The sequence below is a fragment of the Sorex araneus genome, chromosome 6 (assembly GCF_027595985.1).
Source record: "Sorex araneus isolate mSorAra2 chromosome 6, mSorAra2.pri, whole genome shotgun sequence".
In the NCBI taxonomy this organism is placed as follows: Eukaryota; Metazoa; Chordata; class Mammalia; order Eulipotyphla; family Soricidae; genus Sorex; species Sorex araneus.
Genome location: NC_073307.1, coordinates 120090058 through 120109323, shown reverse-complemented (window position 1 = coordinate 120109323; position 19266 = coordinate 120090058). Strand labels below are relative to the sequence as shown.

The following is a 19266-nucleotide window of genomic DNA, read 5'->3' as shown; positions in this document are numbered from 1 at the left end:
CTATGAGTGTCAGGAGCTCCAGGTCTCCAACCGGCAATTCTTGGCCAACCCTGTCCGTACAGGGTCTGTAGATGCGATCTTACTTTGGGCCCTGCAGTGCTGGGGCCTCCAGGACAATGTCCCAAGGTGCCCGGAACCATGTGGTACTTGCTAGGTATGCAGTGACCAGTATACTATACCCCGCCCCCTTTTGTTTGTTGTTTTAATATCTGAGATCATATACTAACATGGCTTAAAATCATTTAGTGCTGGGCCCGAGATAATACCATGGGTAGGGCGCTTGCCTTATGTTGACCTCAGTTTGATCCTTGGCATCCCAGTTCCCCCAAGCACCACCAGGAGTGATTCCTGAGTGCAGAGCCAGGTGTAACCCAAAAACCATTTCAAAACTCATTTAATGGTTGGGATATGGCTCAGAGGTAAAGTGACCGCAGAAGACATGGGTTTGATCTCTGGCATGACTGAAAAAAAGAATACTTGTTTCCATTATACCTATTCAAATTTTACCACAATCTAAAACACAGTCAAGATCTGACTAACTTCTGCTCCTCTATCCAGAATATTCAGTACACTCTAGTCAGTTTTTGGACTGCTTTTTCAGGGCTCATAACTTGTTGCTGTTCCTTATATCTGGAAGGTTCTCCCAGCCCTTCTCAAAGTTGATTCTTATTTTTAGTTTGGGACACCGATAACATTAATTTCCTTGACCAATATGTCAGTTATCATCATCTTCCTACCTCTCCCCTACTTTCCTTTCTTGGGGGAGGAATGGGGAGTGTTGGACCCAAACCTTTGTAAAGTGCTCAGGAGTGAGCCTTAATGATGCTCCTATCTCTATATATGGTGCCAGGGATTAACCATATCAATAGTTAATATGCAATGTTAACGTGCAAAGCAAGTCCTTCTGTCCTGTGCTGTCTCTCAGCCCTTCCCGTAATTCTCTGAAGACTCTTTACACAATTCACTCCCACCCCAAACAAGGTGCCCCTGGAATAAAGTGGCGGCTACCGCCGAAGCTCTCTCGGTTCACTTGTGTGCAACTCCAGGTCCCTGAAGTTCCTATATCAAAGGGGCTGAGAGGGACACTCTGTGCTTGGACTGACTTCCAAAGCCAAGCTCTATAACCACTCAAGTTCCTATAACCCGAGAGGGGTCATGTCTGCAGTGGCCAAACTCCTGCTCTAGCTGGAGAGGTTCTCCTCCCATACCCGCCCAGGGTGCAGGGATATCCAACCACCTGGCAGTCTTGTCTGCCTTGGCTCTCAGGGAGAGCCGTGATCCAAAGTAAATTACTGTTTTACCTGACTACACTGGCGTCAAGTCACCAGTCAAAACTTGTCTTGTGTGAGGGGGCTGGAGCAATAGCACAGCGGGTAGGGCATTTGCCTTGCACGAGGCTGACCCGGGTTCGATTCCCAGCATCTCATGTGGTCCCCTGAGCACCACCAGGGGTAATTCCTGAGTGCAGAGCCAGGAGTGACCCCTATGCATCGCTGGGTGTGACCCAAAAAAAGCAAAAAAAAACAAAACAAAAACAAAAACCTTGTCTTATGTGTTTCAACACCTGGTCAAGGTGCCCTGGGGTCACAAAAGGCAGAGCTGTCACAATCATGCTCAGGACCCAGGACAGAACTTGCAGTGACACGCTGGCAATGTTGACACTTCTGCGATGAAGCTGTTCCCGGGCTCCTTGATTTCAAAAGAACACAGATTGGAAGTCCTGACAACTATATTTTGGCAACAGGAGTTTTGGAAAACACAGACATGGAGAGAGGACCACCTCTGAACATCCTATTTGCTTACCCTGCCACCCACTTGACTGAAATAGGACTAAGGCTTGCTTCACCTTCCCAAGGTTCCAGAGATTAAAATGAAGTGGGGGGTGGTGTGGGGTGACAGACCAACAAGAGTACATGCTATTTTTTTTTCCTTGCTTTATGGGTCACACCTGGCGATGCACAGGGGTTACTCCTGGCTCTGCACTCAGGAATCACCCATGGCAGTGCCCAGAGGACCATATGGGATGCTGGGAATCGAACCCGGGTCGGCCGCGTGCAAGGCAAACGCCCTACCTGCTGTACTATTGCTTCAGCCCCAAGTACATGCTTTTTATCCTGATTTGATCCCTAACACTGCAGTTTTCTTTTTTCTTTTTTTTTTTTTTTTTTTTTGCTTTTTTGGTCACACCCGGCGATGCACAGGGGTTACTCCTGGCTTTGCACTCAGGAATTACTCCTGGCAGTGCTCGGGGGACCATACAGGATGCTGGGAATCGAACCCAGGTCGGCTTCGTGCAAGGTAAATGCCCTACCCGCTGTGCTATTGCTCCAGCCCCCTCACACAAGACAAGTTTTGACTGGTGACTTGACGCCAGTGTAGTCAGGTAAAACAGTAATTTACTTTGGATTACGGCTCTCCCTGAGAGCCAAGGCAGACAAGACTGCCAGGTGGTTGGATATCCCTGCATTCTGAGTGCAGAGCCAGGAGTAATCCCTTTGCATCGCCAGGTGTGACCCAAAAAGAAAAAAAAGTCTTTTGTTTTTGAGGCACACTTGGCAGTGCTCAGGGCTTACTCTGGGCTCTGTGCTCAGAAATCACTCCTGGTGGGGCCCAAGGAACCAAATACAGTGCCAGGAATGGAACCCAGGTCAGCCTTCAGCCACCTGCAAGGCAATCTTACTCCATTAACTGTAAGGTGACTATTACCAAATTACCAGAGTATCTTCACTGTATCACTGTCATCCCGCTGCTCATCGATTTGCTCGAGCAGGCACCAGTAACATCTCCACTGTGAGACTTGTTGTCAGTTTTTGGCAAATTGAATATGCCATGGGTAGCTTGCCAGGCTCTGCCATGCAAGCGAGATATTCTCAGTAGCTTGCTGGGCTCTCTAAGAGGGATGGAGGAATCGAACCCAGATCAGCCACATACAAGACAAATGCCCTACCCGCTGTACTATCATTCCAGTCCACCAGAGTATCTTAATAATATCAAAATGATTAGTACCAAATAACCAAGTCAACCTAATGGCACCTTAATATATTAATTTATATTAAGCTGGACTGGAGCAATAGCACAACGGGTAGGGCATTTGCCCTGCACGTGCCAACCCGGATTTGATTCCTCTGTCCCCCTCGGAGAGCCCAGTAAGCTACCGAGAGTATCCCTCCTGCATGGCAGAGCCTGGCAAGCTATCCGTGGCGTATTTGATATGCCAAAAACAGTAACAAGTCTCACAATGGAGACATTACTGGTGCCCACTCGAGCAAATCAATGAGCAACGGGACGACAGTGCTATAGTGCATATTAAGCTGAGTTCTGGTGATTAGTGAATATATCCATTTGAAAAACTACTATTGCAGGGTTGCCAAGACTAACTTAACGGGGACCAGAGCAATAGTACAGCAGGTTCAATTCCTGGCATCCCATATGGTCTCCCAGGCACCACCAGGAGTAATTCCTGAGTGCAGAGCCAGGAGTAACCCCTGTGCATCACAGGGTGTGACCCAAAAAGCAAAAAAAAAAAAAAAAGACTTAACTTAATGCCTCCCAATGATATAATAAATAAAGAGCCATTCAATGACTGAATCTCTTAATAGAGTAGTCACTGTTCAGGTTTATTTGATGTTTTAGTTGGTTACACTGTTTATATTTATAATCTTTTTTTAAAGATCAGATAGTGATGAAGATACATATTGTACACAAAATACAATCTTTGAGAACAATGCACAAGACATGCGACCTTGGATTCCTCCATGGGATCCAGGATGGGACTGAAAAGAGAAAACAAGGTTCGACCAGCATGTTGGGTGAAGGAACCAGAAGTCATCTAATGCACAAAGACACACGTCTGGCGTGGTAGCATTGGCAGTGGTGCCTCCAAGGGACTGGAATTTACATTAACCAGTTTAGAAGGACACAGGTACCACCCAGCAGAAAGAGATAGCTGCCAGGGTTTTATAAACCGTCTCTCCATGTCTAGCTTTAGGAAACCAATTTTTTTTTTTTTTTTGAGATTGTCTTAAGAGTACTGCTTTAGTCATCAGGTGAAAGGGACAATATGCACAACTCCAACTAAAATCCTACTGTAGCCTGGACAGTGAAGTAATACACTAAACAACTCTAAAACTGCAGCTCCTTTTGGATTCCCCAAAGTGTGTCCGCACTCTTCTTCAAGCGGGCTTCTTCTTCAGATGTCAGAGTCACTTTCACAACATCTGAGATTCCGTTCTGTCCCAAGATGCAGGGCACGCTCAGGAAGACATCATCTTTTATTCCATAGAGACCCTGAAGACAAAATGACAAGTATTTCATATTTTGTCCATGTGCCCTAACATTTTCCGAGACTTTCATTTTTTTTTTTCTCTTTCTTTTTTTTTTTTTTTTAAATTTATTTATTTTTAATTAGAGAATCACCGTGAGGGTACAGTAACAGATTTATACACTTTTGTGCTTATACTTCCCTCATACAAAGTTTGGAACCCATCCCTTCACCAGTGCCCATTCTCCACCACCCGTAAACCCAGCGTCCCTCCCACCCTCCCCAATCCCATCTCCCCCCCACCCCACCCTGCCACTGTGGCAAGGCATTCCCTTCTGTTTTCTCTCTCTAATTAGCTGTTGTGGTTTGCAATAAAGGTGTTGAGTGGCCGCTGTGCTCAGTCTCTAGCCCTCATTCAGCCCGCAACTCCCTTCCCCCACATGGCCTTCGACTACAATGTAGTTGGTGATCGCTTCTCTGAGTTGACCTTTCCCCGGAACGTGAGGCCAGCCTCGAAGCCATGGAGTCAACCTCCTGGTACTTATTTCTACAGTTCTTGGGTGTTAGTCTCCCACTCTGGTATTCTATATACCATAGATGAGTGCAATCTTTCTATGTCTGTCTCTCTCTTTCTGACTCATTTCACTCAGCATGAAACTTTTCATGCCCATCCACTTGACTACAAAATTCTTGACCTCCTTTTTTCTAACAGCTGCATAGTATTCCATTGTATAGATGTACCAAAGTTTCCTCAACCAGTCATCCGTTCTGGGGCATTCGGGTTTTTTCCAGATTCTGGCTATTGTAAACAGTGCTGCGATGAACATACATGTGCAGATGTTGTTTCATTTTTGAGGCCAGAGAGTATAGCGGGTAAGGCTCTTGCCTTGCACTCAACTGACTCGGGTTTGATCCCCAGTATTCCTATGGTCCCCCAAGCACCGCAAGGAGTGATTCCTCACTCAACACAAGCCAGGATAAAGGCCCTGAGCAACACTGCGTGTGGCCCATATAGGGTGGGGGGGAGGGAAGGAAAGGGAGACTTCCATTCTCTACAGTTTTAAAGTTTACTAATGTAACTTAATAAGTTGACATATTTTTTTCCAAGATTTAATTTAGGATGTCATTAACACGTAATAGAAAAATAATACAGTAGCAAGATTTCCATTCTAAAACAAAATTTGAACTGTTGTCTTTTTTTTTTTTCTTTTTGGGTCACACCGAGGGTTGCGCAAGGGTTACTCCTGGCTCATACACCCAGGAATTACTCCTGGTGGTGCTCGGGAGACCATGTGGGATGCTGAAAATCGAACCCAGGTGGGCCGCGTGCAAGGCAAATGCCCTACCCGCTGTGCTATTACTCCAGCCCCTGAACTGTTGTCTTGATCCATAATACTTTTCCAATTTTCATTACACTGACACTTAGCTAATTTTAATGGAAAGTGACTTTTTTTTTTTTCCAAAAGAGAAATGTATTATTTCTGGGGCCAGAGCAATAATACAGTAGGTAGGGTGTTTTCCTTGAATGTGGCTGGCCTGGGTTCAATCCCTCATCACCACATATGATCCCTCCAGGCCCACCGGGAGTGATTCCTGAGTGCAGAGCCAGGAGTACACCCTGCGCATCACTGCTGTTGTCCCCAAACAAAAACACAAACACATCTATCTCAACATACCTGAGTAGACGGTTTTTCAGTTAACAAGTTTTCAAGTGTCTATGTAGTAAACATACTGCTAGGACATAAATCTTAAAGCTCAACCATATCTTCCCGAACAGTGGGATGAGCATGGATTTATTTCACTGAACTTGATGACTGAAAACTTTATCACTCTAATCATCATCTTTGCTTTATCATCTCAGAAGAAATCTTTTTTAGTAGCAGAAAACAATGGTGCCCAAGAACAATATATCAGTATGTCAGCCTACCTTAATCATGGTGGAAATTGGATGCACTCGCCTAAGATTCTTCATCATACTTTCTGCCAAGTCTGCCACAGAGAGCCCAATGGCCCAGGAAGTATAACCTTTCAGTTTGATCACCTCATAAGCACTGTAGGGTAGAGAAGGGAAGGGCAGGAAAAGGTAAGGTGGAAGAAACAAAACCAAGGCTTTCACCAAACACATGCCTTAAAGTAAATAACGCCACAAGAATGCACCAAACACCTGGGATATATATTCTGAGATATTTTGTAATGGAGGTATTCACAACACTATCATCAGCAATATCAAATAAAATCTGGTAGCTAGTCCTGTGCTCTCCAACAGAGAATGGAAAAATTATAGTGTTTTCATAAAATAGATCATACAGTTGTGAACCAACTATGACTACTTACAACAACATAAATGACTGGGCCAGAGACAAAGCTCAACAATAAAGCACTGGCCTTGAATATCTGAATGCCTTGGATTTGATCCCAAACACCACCACCACCAAAAAAAAAAAAAATCTAATACTGAATTTGTTATTTATTTATTTGGCTTTAGGGCCACAACTGGAGATGCTCAGGGCTTACTCCTGGCTCTGCACTCGAAGATCATTCCTAGTGGTGCTCAATGGACCATACTAAGGTGCTGGGGATGGAACCTGGGTTGACTGCATGCATGACAAGCATCTATCTGACCCACTGTACTATACAGCTTTGACCCTCTAATACTGAATTTCAAAAAGTAAATTCACCTTCCTTTCTGAGTCACCATCTGCGGTGGACCCACCACCAAGATGCAGATTTTTGTGAAGACCTTATAGAAAGACTACCACTCTTAAGGATGAACCTTTGGATACAACTGTTGTAATAGTAGCACTGTAGCACTGTTGTCTTGTTGTTCATAGATTTGCTCCAGCAGGCACCAGTAATGTAAAAGTCTCCATTGTGAGATTTGCCGTTACTGTTTTTGGCATATTGAATGCACCACAGGTAGCTTGCCAGGCTCTGCCATGTGGGCGGAATACTCTCACGGGTAGCTTGCCGGGCTCTCCAAGAGGGTCAGAAAAATTGAACCCGGGTCGGTCACATGCAAGGCAAACGCCCTACCCGCTGTGGATACATTAAAAGGTCAAGATTCTGGAAAAGGAAGGAACTCCTGGGGCCAGATAGAGCAAGCAACCCGGGTCCAATCCGCAGCAGTCCCTATGGTCCCCCTAACCCTGCCAGGAGTGACCTCTGAATGTAGAGCCAGAAGTAAGCCCTGAGCACCATTAGGTGTGACCCCCCCCCCCATACACACACACAAAGACTTTTTTTGATCTTTAAAATAGATTCTTATATTGAAGATTATCGCATTACAATATTCTATTACCTGTCAACCACTTGTTTGTGAACTTGTTTCCACTGTTCCTTATCTGCATCAGTACCTAAATCAGGGTGCAGATTCTTCAGCGCAACCCCTGCAACATTCACTCCACTCCACACAGGCACTAGAGGGAATAGCAGAGAACACCGTCACTTCCATGTACTAGGCAGCAGACCGGTCATTCTGGCTCATCTTTCTAATTTCCGAATTCTGTTTCACTTTGGGGGTATGGGCAGTGGGGAGAGGAGGTGGGCTTTGGCTTTTTTAGGTTTACTGGTGGTACTTGGGCAACTCTTAGTGCTCTGGGGACCAAGCAACAGGATCAAAGGCAGGGCTTCTAGGTCAAATTACTTTGATAAGCAAATGTACGTTTCAGCCTGTTGCACCACTTTCCTGACCTCTAATTCCCTTTTCTTTTTCTTGTTTTTCTTTATTTTTTCTTTTTTTAGTTTTTGTGCCACGCTGGGCAATGCTCAGAGCTTACTCCTGCCTCTGCCATCAGGTATTACTCCTGGCAGTGCTCCAGGGACCATAACGGATGCTGGGAATTTTTTTTTTTTAATTTAAATTTTATTGAATCACCATGTGGAGGGTTACATAGTTCTCAGGATTATGTCAGTTATACAATACTCAAACACCCTTCCCTTCACCCGTGCCCATATTCCATCACCAACCACCCCATTATACCTCCCGCCCCCTCCCGCCCCCCCCAGTCCCCGCCCTTGTAAGTGATAAGTTTCACTTCGTTTACGCTTTATCTTGGTTACAGTCCATGTTTCAACACATAACTCACTATTGTTGCTAGGGTTTCCCCCCAAAAAAGAAAAGACAGTCCCACTGTCAAGGAAGCAATTGATGGCTCTCCATTGCTGAGAATGTAGAGATATTAAGTCCCGCTGTTTGTTACATAACTTTTCTATTTTTTTCCCCCCTCGTCCCGCGCCACCGAGATCATGCCTGTTTAGTAATCACCACGCTGCCTGACAAAGGGAAAACCAACCAAAAAAGATGGTTATTTCCTGTCATCCGGATGCTGGGAATTGAATAAAGGAAGGCTGTGTGCAAGGCAAGGGCCTTACCTGCTATACCATCTCATCAGCCCCTTCTCCTTTCTTAGCTGGGGAGGACTACCACCATTTGGTAAGTGATCGAGGTAACCAATGCTCTTTTAAATTCTGGCTCCTCTAAGATTATATAAAACGGAGAATTTTCATTGCAGTCTAACTTATTTCCCTAAGCTACCGGGATGTTCAAATCATCTACATTTGCCTGAGATATTGTATGAGATATCTATTGTATGATAAAATTTTTCTTGGCATACGTTATGAAATTACACAAATTACTGCACAAGTTCAACTGCCATAGCAATGTTACTTATATCCTGCTCACAGGGGCTCAGCTTTCATAGGGAGTTAGTGCAAATCGAGTACAAACAGCAAGGGTAACAAATGACTGAGATTATCCTAACAGCTTCTCTCTTATTCAATAAAGTCATTGTACAAAGTAAAAACCTATATTCCCCAGCCCTCAGGCCATGTCATATTAAAATCTTGAAAATTCTAAGTGTGTAGTCATATCAAAACATAGATTCCTGCAAACCTTTCTATCCTGATGAATGCCTGTAAACTTTACCCTGATTGGCTAACACATCACACACCTTTCCGTGTTTGTACACCATCTCTTTGGGAAAGGAAAAAAAGAAGATTATACATACCACTAGAGTCTCCGTGTTCCCCGAGGACCCACCCATGGCAACTCGATGGGTGAACTCCCAGCCTTTCGCCCATGAGGTAACGGAACCGGGCTGAATCCAGATTGCAACCACTTCCAATAACACGGTTTTTGGGAAAGCCACTTATCTTCCAAGCAACATAGGTCAAAATATCCACTATGGATAAAATATCAGAAAAAGATTCTAGGTCAATCATTAGATAGGGATAGGCCGCTCAGGACACAGAGATCTGTCGGGGGCTTAGAATTGATGGTGGCAATCAACATTTTTGTTTTGTTGGATTTTGAGCCCTGGCAGTGCTCCAGGGGCTGCTTCCAGCAGAGCTCGGGAGACCGTCCAGTGCTGGGAATCAAACTGGGTCACACAAAAATCAAACTAAGCATACAAAACCTGCACTCTCGCACTGTGCACTATCTGCCCAGCTGACAATCAATGCTCTCACTGATTTAAATTAATACTTTAATACTTTCAAACCTTTATATTATGCAAAATACAGCAAATAAATAACGTATTCAAGAAGTATAAAGAAAATATACCAGATGCACATTAAGAGAATGAAACAGGATTCATAAACTTAGTCCTCATCTAAGATTCTTCAAGCAAATAACTGATTGTTCCCCCGTATTAGAAAACAAACCCAGAGCCTTCCACATGCAAAGCATGTGCTCTACGGGTTCCAAGAGCATTCACAGGCATTAAGTTCGCTTCAGTGCACCTAGCTGTTTTACAAAAGCACAAACCCACTCTTGGAAGGAAAATGAAAACTACAAGAAAATGTATGCGCAGAATATAACATAGGCTCCCAAGGTGACTCTAGGTGATTTTTATGCAACTGAAAGTCTCACCTGGATTGGAAACAACAAGCAACTTGCAATTCGGGCTGTATTTCACAACATTAGGAATGATGAATTTAAAGATGTTCACATTCCGCTGGACCAGATTCAGACGGCTTTCTCCCTCCTGCTGACGGGCACCGGCTGTGATAATGACCAGCTTGGAGTTTGCTGTCACGCTGTAGTCTACAAGAAAAGATGACTAGGAGATTTAGAACTTGTAGAGAACTTCATTAGCTAACCAACAAAAATCTGTTCCAGGGGCTGAAGCAATAATACATGGGTAAGGGTGTTTGCCTTACAAGCAGCGTTGTTTGCTTTACAAGGGGCTAACCTGGCTTAAATCCCCGGCACGCCATAGAGTCTCCTGAGCCCCAAGAATATTCCCTAAGGGCCAGAGTGATAGTACAGCAGGTAGGGCATTTGCCTTGCACGCAGCCGACCTGGGTTCAATCCCCTGCATCCCATATGGTCCCCCAAGCAACGCCAGGAGTGATTCCTGAGTGCAGAGCCAGGAGTAACCCCTGAGCAATGACCCAGAAAGAAAAAAAAAAAGAATATTCCCTGAATATAGTCAGGAGTTATCTGGGAGGCTCCCAGGTGTGGTGCAAAAACAAAACAAAAGTGCACAGGATTTGGGGGTTGATGGTACAGTGGGTGGGGTGCTTGCCTTGCATGCAGCTGACTGGGTTTGATCCCCAGTATCCCATATGGTCCCCCAAGCACCACCAGGAGTGATTCCTGAGCCCTGTACCAGTAGTTACCCCTGAGCATCATTGGGTATAGCCCAAAACAAACAAATCTGCTCCAAAGATTGGTTAAATGTGGACTAAAAGAGTTTTGTTTTTTTTGGGGGGTTTTTTTTTGGAGAGGTGGTTTGAGGCACACTTGGCTGTGCGTGCTCAGGAGTAACTTGGTGGTGCTTAGGAAACCATATAGGGGAGATGGGCTGGAGCATGGTCAGGCACACTCGAGACAGACACCTTATTCCCTACTCCATCTCTCAGGCCCCAAGCAAGGAAGTTTCCCTACGATGCTTTCCAAATCATAAGGAAATTGGATTTCCACCTAAAACCACTTACTAGAAATGGAAATTTTAATATCAGTACATAATGATGCAAAATTGTTCAAGGGCTCTCCTATGCATCAAACAGAAATCTTTAGGGGCTGGAGGAATAGCACAGTGGGTAGGCCGTCTTGCATGCGGCCAACCCGGGTTCGAATCCCAGCATCCCATATGGTCCCCTGAGCACCGCCAGGGGTGATTCCTGAGTGCAGAGCCAGGAGTAACTCTTGTGCACCAGGTGTGACCCAAAAAGCAAAAAAAAAAAAAAAAAAAAAAAAACCAGAAATCTTTAAAAGAGCTGGGGCTGAAACAAGAGTCTGTATTGAACAACGACAAACCCTTGGCCTTAGATTACAAAACTCATGATTACCAAATAGTGGGTGGAGACGGTGGGGGAGGAATGAGTCAGGCTAGAAGTAACATAATAGGTGGAGGATCCTGGGCACTCCGGTGGTGGGGGGGGGGTGCATTAACTTTGTACATCAAAACCGCAAACGGGAATGGTGTTGTAAACCATGTTACCTAAGTCATAATAGTAAAATAAAAATAAAGCTATAGGATTGGAGACTACAAAGTCAAGAGTGAAGTCTGAAATTAACCTTTGCCAGAGACAATTTTTGGCGTTTTAAGGAAAAGGCTGCCGTGCTGGAGGTCCATCATCTCTCCTTTCAGTTTGTCTTCCATGACATCCACAAGAGCAAGCTCATCTGCCAAGTCCTACAAGAGACACAAACTTCAGTTCAGTGGAAAATTGCGACCTCCAGATTTTTAGAAAAGCATGCGAAGCTTCCTATATTTCAGACACTGGAGAGTTCTGGTAAAGACACATGGGAAGGCAGAATTCCATTTACAAGCTGACTGACAAGTATCCCATCCTGGAGGAACTGCTGATCCTCTCCCCTCACTGAACAACCTCTGAGGAAGCATCACTGAATAGTACACTGAATCAGTGATGCTTAGGCGTATGTCCAGTTATGTAAAACTGTGGTGTTTATTCTCTAAGATTCAGCTGTGTGTGTATATATATATATGTGTATATATATATACATATACATATACATATACATATATACTTGCTATTCATTAAGTAGGTGATGTTCACTAGTACCAATAAAGCGTTGTTTTGAATCATCTGGTTATATTTTCCATATATAAACCAACTGTATTAGTTTTTTGGTTTTGCTTGAATTTTTGGTTTGGGGCCACACCTGGTGGTTCTGTGCTCAGGGGAGTTCGTGGCCGATCACTCTTGGTGAACTCAGAGAACCATCAGGGATATCAAGGATAAAACCTGGGTAGACCATGTGCAAGAAAACATACCATCTCTCTGGCCCCTTTGGTTTACTGTATTTAAGTCACACCCAGCAGTACTCAGGGGACCCTAGATGGTGCCAGCGATTGACTGGGGTCAGCCACATGCAAGGTAAGTTCATCATCCCCTGTACTACCCCTCCAACCCTAATACTACTTGGTTTTACATAAAACTAAAATTAGAAGGCCAGAACAATAGTATAGTGAGTAGGGTATTTGCCTTGCATATGGCCGACCCGGGTTTGATCCCCTGTATCCCATGCAGTCCTCTAAGCACCACAGGAGTAATTCCTGAGTACAGAACCAGGAGTAACCCCAGTGCATTGCCAGGTATGGTCCCCAAACAAACAAAACTAAAAATAGACTTGGGGGGCTGGAGCAACAGCACAGCAGGCAGGGCATTTGCCTTGCACACGGCCAACCCAGGATCGATTCCCAGCATCCCATATGGTCCCCCAAGCACGGCCAGGAGTTATTCCTGAGTACAGAGCCAGGAGTTAACCCCTGTGCATCGCCGGGTGTGACCCCAAAAAAGCAAAAAAAAAAATAACAATAAAATAAAAATAGACTTGGGCACTACAAAGTAAGTATCCTTTTAGCTAAGCCTATAAAATATCAGAGATGCACTTCAGACCAGGAGCAATAATAGCTTGAGTGGAACTGAGATGTAGGCTATTATAAATAAAGATGATCTTGCTGTGTTGCAGATCTACTTCTGAATCTTTTCCAACAAAACGAGTGGTTTGGGACTTACTCTTCAGCCACGTCTGAGTTAGAGAGCTTCACACAAAAGGACCACTGCAATTCATATATTCATTATCACTAGCAATATTGCTATCTAAGGAAGGGAATAATGGTGATTTCAGTGGAAAAAAAAACCGACTCCAAACAGAATTTATTTCTTTTTTGGGCATTTTTTCCCCATTCATTTCACACAAAGATATATTTGTATGCATGTGTGTAGAATTTCTCTATTTTCTTGCCCAGCAATACAAGCTGTTAATATGCAAAGCATTACAGACATTCTCTGTCATACGACATGACAGAACACCATTAGTTACTCATTCTTTGCATACCTGAATTTAAAAACATAGTAAGTTAGGTCACACTCTGAAACTGTGTATAGAGAGTAAGGAATCATGTCAGAGACAAATAGGAAGGGAGCAGCATTCTAACAAAAGACACTTGTGGCAGTGAAAAGCCAGGTACGTTTGGGAACTGTATACAATAACTGCAGTCAAGTGCAAGAATAGACATTACTGCATGCAGCAGGAGATAGTTCTAGAGAGAAGACTCAGAAATGTAAAGGGACTATATTATCATTTCTGAATCCATGTATCTAATATAATGTCTAAGATTATATTCAGTGCTCAGATGCTTGATAAAATGGATGCCCCCCCACAAAATCTGAGCAATCTTCTTTAACTGATTTGTATAATGACGTCAGATCTTCATCTCATATGAATGACTGTTTTAGAATGTTCAGAACATAATTTTCCCGTTAATAATTTGAAATACAAATGCCTTTGATTAGTGTATTAGTAAATCTGACTTGATGAAAGAATGAGTCACTGCTAAGTTAGTAATAAATTACTTTTGGAAATATAGCTAATGTTATAATACCTCCTTTGTAAGAATTTTTTTGATCTTTTCTTTGATTATGTGACAAAAGGAATGTTTCCACTGTTTCAAAATCTTGTTACAACATAAAAAAATAAAAATAAACTAAGGTTATTTCTGGCTCATAAAAAAAAAGTCACACTGGTGGTGTTGGAAATACTAAATGCTTGAAACACTGCATAGTGAACAATTTTGTAAATCATGTTTTTAATAAAAACTAACTTCTCCCTCTAGGAGAACATGACAAGCTACCGAGAGTTTCCTGCCCACATAGGAGAGCCTCACAAACTCTCTGTGGTATATTCATATGCCAAAACCAGGAACAATGACTGGTCTCATTCCCCTGACCCTGAAAGAGCCTCCAATGCGGCACCATTGGGAAGGACGAGTAAAGGGAGGCGAGGCTTCTAAAATCTCAGGGCTAGGACAAATGGAGACAATACTGAGAACGCTCGAGAAAATCGATGATCAACGGGATGATGATGATGAACTTTTTTTAAATTTCCATTAACATCACATAAATGCAAAGATAATTTGGGGGGGGGTCAGATTGCAGAAGTATTAGCTAGGGAGAGCTGGTAAAAGATGTGTCTTTTCCTAAGAATAAGCCTAGAGCAATGGGTGTGTTGTCTACCTAGCTCACTTGGATACTATCCCTGTCCAAAACCTAGAATTATCATTCCCCTCTAGTCAAGGAAACACCAGAGGCAAACTTCAGATATTTTAATACTGGAAGCTGCCTCCACTTCTTTTTTTATGCAAACTGCATTTCTACTGCAATAACAGGTGTTATTCACCGGTTCTCCTTCTAATAAATTGTAGTCCCGCAATTAGTTGCTATCCAAAGTTGCTATCCAAGGGGCCTGGATACTAGCACAGTAGGTAGGGAGCTTTGCCACTAAGAGTGATTCCTGAGCCCAGAGCCAGGAGTAAGCCCTGAATACCACAGATGTGGCCCCAAAACCAAAATAAATAAATAAATTTAAAATAAATGTAGCTTGTTTATAGGCACGGACCCTTCATTTTTATTTGTAGGTAACTTACGCATATGAATACATCTCAGTGAATTTAAGGAACTAAACCTACAGCCTAATTACAGTTGTGATTTTTTTTGTTCAAATTTCCAGTTGGTATAGCATTATATCTCAAAAAACTATCTCACATAAAGTTCTTTGTTTGCAATATTGATATATACAATGTGATGCAAAGTCGTGGAAAGGCAGAGACTGCGTGAGGTCAAGACGTCTGGCTTCCTGTGAGATAGAATCTCACTTACCTTCATTAAGATGCTGATGGCGCAGGCCATGCCAACAGCACCAACCCCCACAACCGTGATCTTATTCTCGGGGGCATGGTCTGCCTTAAAAAGGTTCTGAATCAGCTGATCCTTGAGAGATGCCATCTTGGACGAAGAACTTAAAGGAACCTACAGGAGGGGAAATGTGCACTGTCACTATATCTTCTTTAAATTAGCACCTATTCACCAAAAACGCTTTTGAAAAAGCTTATTTTACTTCCCTTGCGGGATTATCTGCCACTTTGAAAAAAAAAAAACAAAACCACAAAGAATAACTCAAAACACTGAGTGGGGGGAGTCTGAGAGAAGGACCTCACCTTGGCATGGAAAAATAATAATGATGTTTCAGTGTAAATACAGCCTCCAGAGGAGTCAAGTGTCGTGGAAGTTTGGGTGTAATTAAAGATTTCGGATGGCTCACTCATTTTGGAACGATTAATCCCCAACGGGGTGGGCCTTTCTCAGACAAGATCGCTGTGGCGCCAGACCCAGCTCTACTCCAGACAAGCCTTCATTGAAGGACCCAAAGAGGTACCAGCGGAGCCAAATGTCATTAACCGCTTCAAAGCAGGAACCCGAAGGAGTGGTACGTGCTCTGCAGTCTGCTCATGCGCGCTCCCTGCCCCGCCCATTTCCAGAGAGGGCGGGGAATCAGATAAACCACTCCAATCACAGGAGCCCTTGGGCCTTAGCCCCGCCCAGACCCGGAAGACTCGGCCCGTCTCCTCCTCGCCTCCCCTCCCCCCAGACCAGGCCACAAAATTTCTACGCCTGCGCATAGAACTCCGGGTAGGGACCCGAGCCAAGCCAGTAGGTGGGCACTGGACACCTGGGCACCCCGCCTGTGCGCCGAGACAGTTATCAGCACGCTCGCTCTCTGTAGGGCAAAGGGGATGAGCTCGGAGCTGAGACTTTAGACCCAGCGGGTGTCCCTAAGCAGGCGCTCCCAGCGTGCGGCCCGGCTGCCAGCCCGCCTGACCTGGCGCGCGGCCAGAGCCGGGCCCTGCCGAGGCACCGGGAAGCAGGAACCGGAGGCTATTAACCAGCCTAGAGGGAGGCGCCTCGCGCGGCTTCTGCCCGAGATGCTTCTTGCAAAGGTGTGAGTGGCTTCTTGTCACTACAGGAAGTGCAGAACTAGCTGCGGGAGCCCAAGGCCTGCCCCTTCCCCGCCTCCAAAGTGAATAGCTATGTGATGGGACCCCTAAATTTCCAGAGGTGGGGTGCAGAGGGAGAGGGGGTTTCCAAATCCATCGTGAACTGCATCCACTGGGAGAGTCGCAGACGGCATCCTGAAAGCACTTCCCCCCTACCCCCCCTTCTAGTCTTGACACGGCTGCAATGGGCAAAAATATCCAAGAGGCCTTCTAGGCAGGCGGCCCAGAGTTCCCAGGCCTCTCCTTACAGATCACTGCTATTTCGGGACAGCCTTGTAAGGTTTCTGCAGCCTGGCACGGAAGGGACTCAAAGCCTTCCTGGCTTCACAAAACCCCTAAGCTCTGGGCTCCCTTCTCAGTGGGAGTGCGGGGGGGGGAGGGGAGGGTAGAAGCCCCACATAAAGAGGGTCGACTTCCCAAAGTCTGTCCACCACTCCCAGGAGCCGAATCTCCCAGCTTTAGATTCCCCTCCACCCCCAACGCCCAAAGAGATGGTACCAAGTGGTTCTATTCCCGGTAGCCCCCACCTGAGGTGCCAGAGGTTGTATGCACCCCCTTCGGGTTCATCTTTGCAGGCTCCGTGCCCAAGTGTACCGCCCTAGGCATCCGAGGGACTTAAAACATGCAATTTGTGCAAGAGCGCGCCCCATCTCATCTGTGGGCAGCGGCGCGTCCTCCTGAGGCCCGGGCGGCTTTCCAGCCTCCAGGAATCCGCCCTATTATTCCAGGAGGAATGTTAATACTCCCTTGGGCTCACGACCTCCGGCTTGGCCACTGGGCGATTATAAGCCCAGAGGCAATCCATCACCCCCACTCCGCACCCCGAGACCTGCCACCACCTCTTCCTCCTCCTCCTCCTCCTCCTCCTGCTCCCTCCCTCTCCACCCAGCCGGGTTGGGGCTTGCCATCCTGGGGTAAGGCGCGGCCACCTCCCTGGCTGCCCAGCCCAGCCGGGCCTGGCTGGAAGCCACCACGCCCGCTGCAGAGCATAAGCGGAGAACGACCACCGCCCTGATCCCCAGACGCCACTGTGCACCCCTGGGACGCAGGACCCCCCACCCCAGCTCCCGCCCCCTCGGGCGCAGAGCGCGCGCGTGGCCCTTCCATACCGGGAGTGCACGTCGGGCGCGGCGTGGATCCGAACTTGGCGGCGGCAGCTCCAGGAGTCGGAGAGGGGTGCGGGAGGGGCCTTAAATGCAACCCCGAGGCTGACGTCACGGGGGGAGCCAGGAGGACGTGCGGGAACCCACGTGTGGGACGGGCTGGGGGCGGGCTCGGAGCCGGGCGGGGCGCTCGGAGCTGCCCAGGCTGCGGCGCGCGCAGCTCAACGACGGGGCGAGCGGGGCGACACACGTGCGCTGGGAAAGCTTAGGGGCTCCCTAGCGGCCACTGCGGCCGGGACCTGAGTCCCTGGGCTAGGGTCCAGTGGCCCCTCAGATTCCTCTTTCAGAAAAAAATGTGGGGCTTCCTCCCAGGGGAGACTTGATCGGAATTTTCATCGTATTTTTCCCCAGTATCGGCTACCCAGAATCGGCTCTGGCATGCAACAGGGGGCTCCGAGCCGACCAGGAGTGACCCCTGAGCACAGAGCCAGGCGTAGGTTCTGAGCTCCTCTGGGTGGCTCCTCTCACCCCCCCACCGCGGCAACCCCAAGGGGGAAAAAAAAATCCAATGCTGAGTCAGAGTGTCTTTTTTATTTAAAATCAAACGATTTCCAAAACCTGACTCCGCTTCTTCTTCCCCTGCTTCTAAACCTTTCCAGACCGTAAGGCTTAAGCCTCTTCCTCCCAACTGCCCCACATTGCCCGGACCCCGTACCCCAGCCACACCCAGCTAAAAACATAATTTATTAGAGTCCACCTCTGGGGTTTTACTCATGCTGACTCCTTCGATGCCAGGGCCTACCTCCTCCAGCCTTTTTTTTTTTTAATCTGAGAGCTAGTACAAGGGTTGAGGCCTTGCAGGGACTGACCTGGGTCCCCCTCCAGCTCCACATAAGGCCTCCACAACCCTGCTAGGAGTGATCCCTGCGAGCAGAGTCAGGATAAGCCCCGAGCACCCAGAGATGTGGCCCCCACACAAACAACTAGTCCCGTTGTCTGTGTGACCTCACCCCTTCTCCACACACCCACAGAACTGGTATCACCCATCTCTGCTGCCACCACAACAGCTTCCAACCCACTTACAAACCGTTGTGTGGGCACTGCCCTCCTACCTTTGAGTGGAGTCTCACAAGGGCATGAGCCAGTCTACATCCTCTTTGCACGTAGGTCACCAACATATCGCCCGGCTCTAAGAAAGATCCATAATCGTGGGCTTCTCAGTGTGGAAGGGAGACCTCCGATCTCAGCTGGGGGAAAGCGAGGCATCTCTCTAATAAGCCGGACTTTCGGCTCTCACCTCAGACACAGTTGGAGGGGCAGCGGGACTGCTACCAGCTCTCCCTGGAGGAGGGGGGGCAGGGCACATTGCAACAGTGTCTGGCTTCTGGGTCCTTGCAACAATGTCCTCTTTCAGGCCAGGCGGGGGATTCTGCCTAGCTAATGTGATCCCTGAGCAGAGAAGAGCTCACCGCAGAAGTCAGAGCGATAACCCTCATCAGGAAGCCTGGGGATAATCCCCCCACCTCAAGATAACCTGCGGGGAGAATCTGCATGGACCTAAGTAAGAATCACCTGGCTGACGTTCCCTCTCATGCAA

At 46.4% G+C, this 19266-nt stretch overlaps 1 protein-coding gene across 1 annotated transcript; it reads right to left on the bottom strand.

Annotated features, from left to right (window-relative positions):
* Positions 1–3990: 3990 nt before the first annotated feature.
* Positions 3991–17831, bottom strand: LDHA (lactate dehydrogenase A). Its single transcript, XM_055143241.1, has 8 exons — positions 17676–17831; positions 15392–15541; positions 11784–11901; positions 10131–10304; positions 9268–9441; positions 7560–7677; positions 6189–6312; positions 3991–4287 (listed from the first exon to the last, which is right to left on the bottom strand). The coding sequence occupies exons 2-8, from the start codon at positions 15515–15517 to the stop codon at positions 4123–4125; spliced, it is 999 nt and encodes a 332-aa protein (XP_054999216.1). The 5' UTR covers positions 15518–15541; positions 17676–17831; the 3' UTR covers positions 3991–4122.
* Between the last annotated feature and the right edge of the window lie 1435 nt (positions 17832–19266).

Excerpts from the sequence above, each read along its gene's own strand:
- LDHA (XM_055143241.1), bottom strand. The coding sequence starts at position 15,517 with ATGGCATCTCTCAAGGATCAGCTGATTCAGAACCTTTTTAAGGCAGAC. Across the intron at positions 9,442-10,130 it reads GCTTGTTGTTTCCAATCCAG|TGGATATTTTGACCTATGTT; the intron begins GTGAGACTTTCA and ends TTTTATCCATAG. Across the intron at positions 7,678-9,267 it reads GGAACACGGAGACTCTAGTG|TGCCTGTGTGGAGTGGAGTG; the intron begins GTATGTATAATC and ends TATTCCCTCTAG.